Source organism: Corvus brachyrhynchos, unplaced genomic scaffold (genome assembly GCF_000691975.1).
Source record: "Corvus brachyrhynchos isolate BGI_N302 unplaced genomic scaffold, ASM69197v1 scaffold928, whole genome shotgun sequence".
Lineage (NCBI taxonomy): Eukaryota > Metazoa > Chordata > Aves > Passeriformes > Corvidae > Corvus > Corvus brachyrhynchos.
In genome coordinates, this window is record NW_008239558.1 from 73,704 (window position 1) to 74,871 (window position 1,168).

The 1,168-nt window shown below is 39.4% G+C and overlaps 1 protein-coding gene across 1 annotated transcript in view; it reads left to right on the forward strand.

Annotated features, from left to right (window-relative positions):
* Nucleotides 1-1,168, forward strand: part of TRAPPC1 (trafficking protein particle complex 1) — a gene marked incomplete at its 3' end in the record, with an annotated part of 6,224 nt that overhangs the window by 1,863 nt on the left and 3,193 nt on the right. The window contains exon 2 of the mRNA XM_017742309.1: nt 902-908. Coding sequence (XP_017597798.1) covers nt 902-908 — 7 coding nt within the window. The remainder of the gene's footprint in view (nt 1-901; nt 909-1,168) is intronic.

A 1,168-nucleotide genomic window follows, 5' to 3' on the forward strand; every position in this document is an offset into this window, starting at 1 on the left:
TTTTTGGGAGTTTCGGGGATTTTTGGGTATTTTGGGGGATTTTTTGGGAATATTTTGGAATTTTTGGGGGTCTTTTGGGAACTTTTGGAGATTTGGGGGAAATTTCGGGGATTTTTCGGAGTTTTTTTGGAATTTTGGGGGATTTTTCGGGGATTTTTTGACGATTTTTGGGGAATTTTGGGGGAATTTCGGGGCTTTCTTGGGGATTTTTTGGATTCTTGGGAATTTTCGGGAGTTTTTTGGGAATTTTCGGGAGTTTTTTGGGAATTTTCGGGAGTTTTTTGGGAATTTTGGGGAATTTTCAGGCATTATGAGGAATTTTCAGGAATTTCTTGGAAATTTTTTGGGGATTTTTGGGAGTTTCGGGGATTTTTGGGGATTTTGGGGAATTTTTTGGGATTTTCGGGGTTTTTTGGGGGATTTTCGGTAATTTTTGGGGATTTTTGGGGAATTTTGGGAAAGCTCGGGGATTTTCGGGAGTTTTTGGGAATTTTCAGGGAATTTCAGGGGTTTTCAGGAATTTTTGGGATTTCTGGGGATTTTGGGGAATTTTCGGGCCTGTTTGGGGAATTTGGGGGATTTTGGGGAATTTTCAGGAATTTTGGGGGATTTTTGGGAATTTTCGGGAATTTTGGGGGATTTTGGGGAATTTTCAGGGATTTTGGGGAATTTTCAGGAATTTTTTGGAATTTTTGGGAATGTTCAGGGAATTTCAGGGATTTTGGAGAATTTTTGGGAATTTTTTTGAAGTTTTGGGGATTTTCGTGGCTTTTTTGGGGAATTTTTTGGGAATATTTTGGAATTTTGGGGGGTCTTTTGGGAACTTTTGGAGAATTTTGGGAATTTTCAGGGATTTTTGGGAATTTTTTTGGGATTTTTGGTGATTTTGGGGGGTTTTCAGGAATGGCCAGGGAATTTCGGGGATTTTTGGGGATTTTTTGGGGATTTTTTGGAATTTTTGAGAATTTTGGGGGATTTTTGGGAAACTTCAGGAATTTTTGGGAATTTTGGGGGATTTTCAGGGATTTTTGGGAGTTTTTGGGAATGTTCAGGGAATTTCGGGGATTTTGGAGAATTTTGGAGAGTTTTGGGGAATTTTTGGGATTTTCGGGGATTTTTCGGGGATTTTTGGGAATTTCTGGGGATTTGGGGGAGTTTGGGGAAAGAT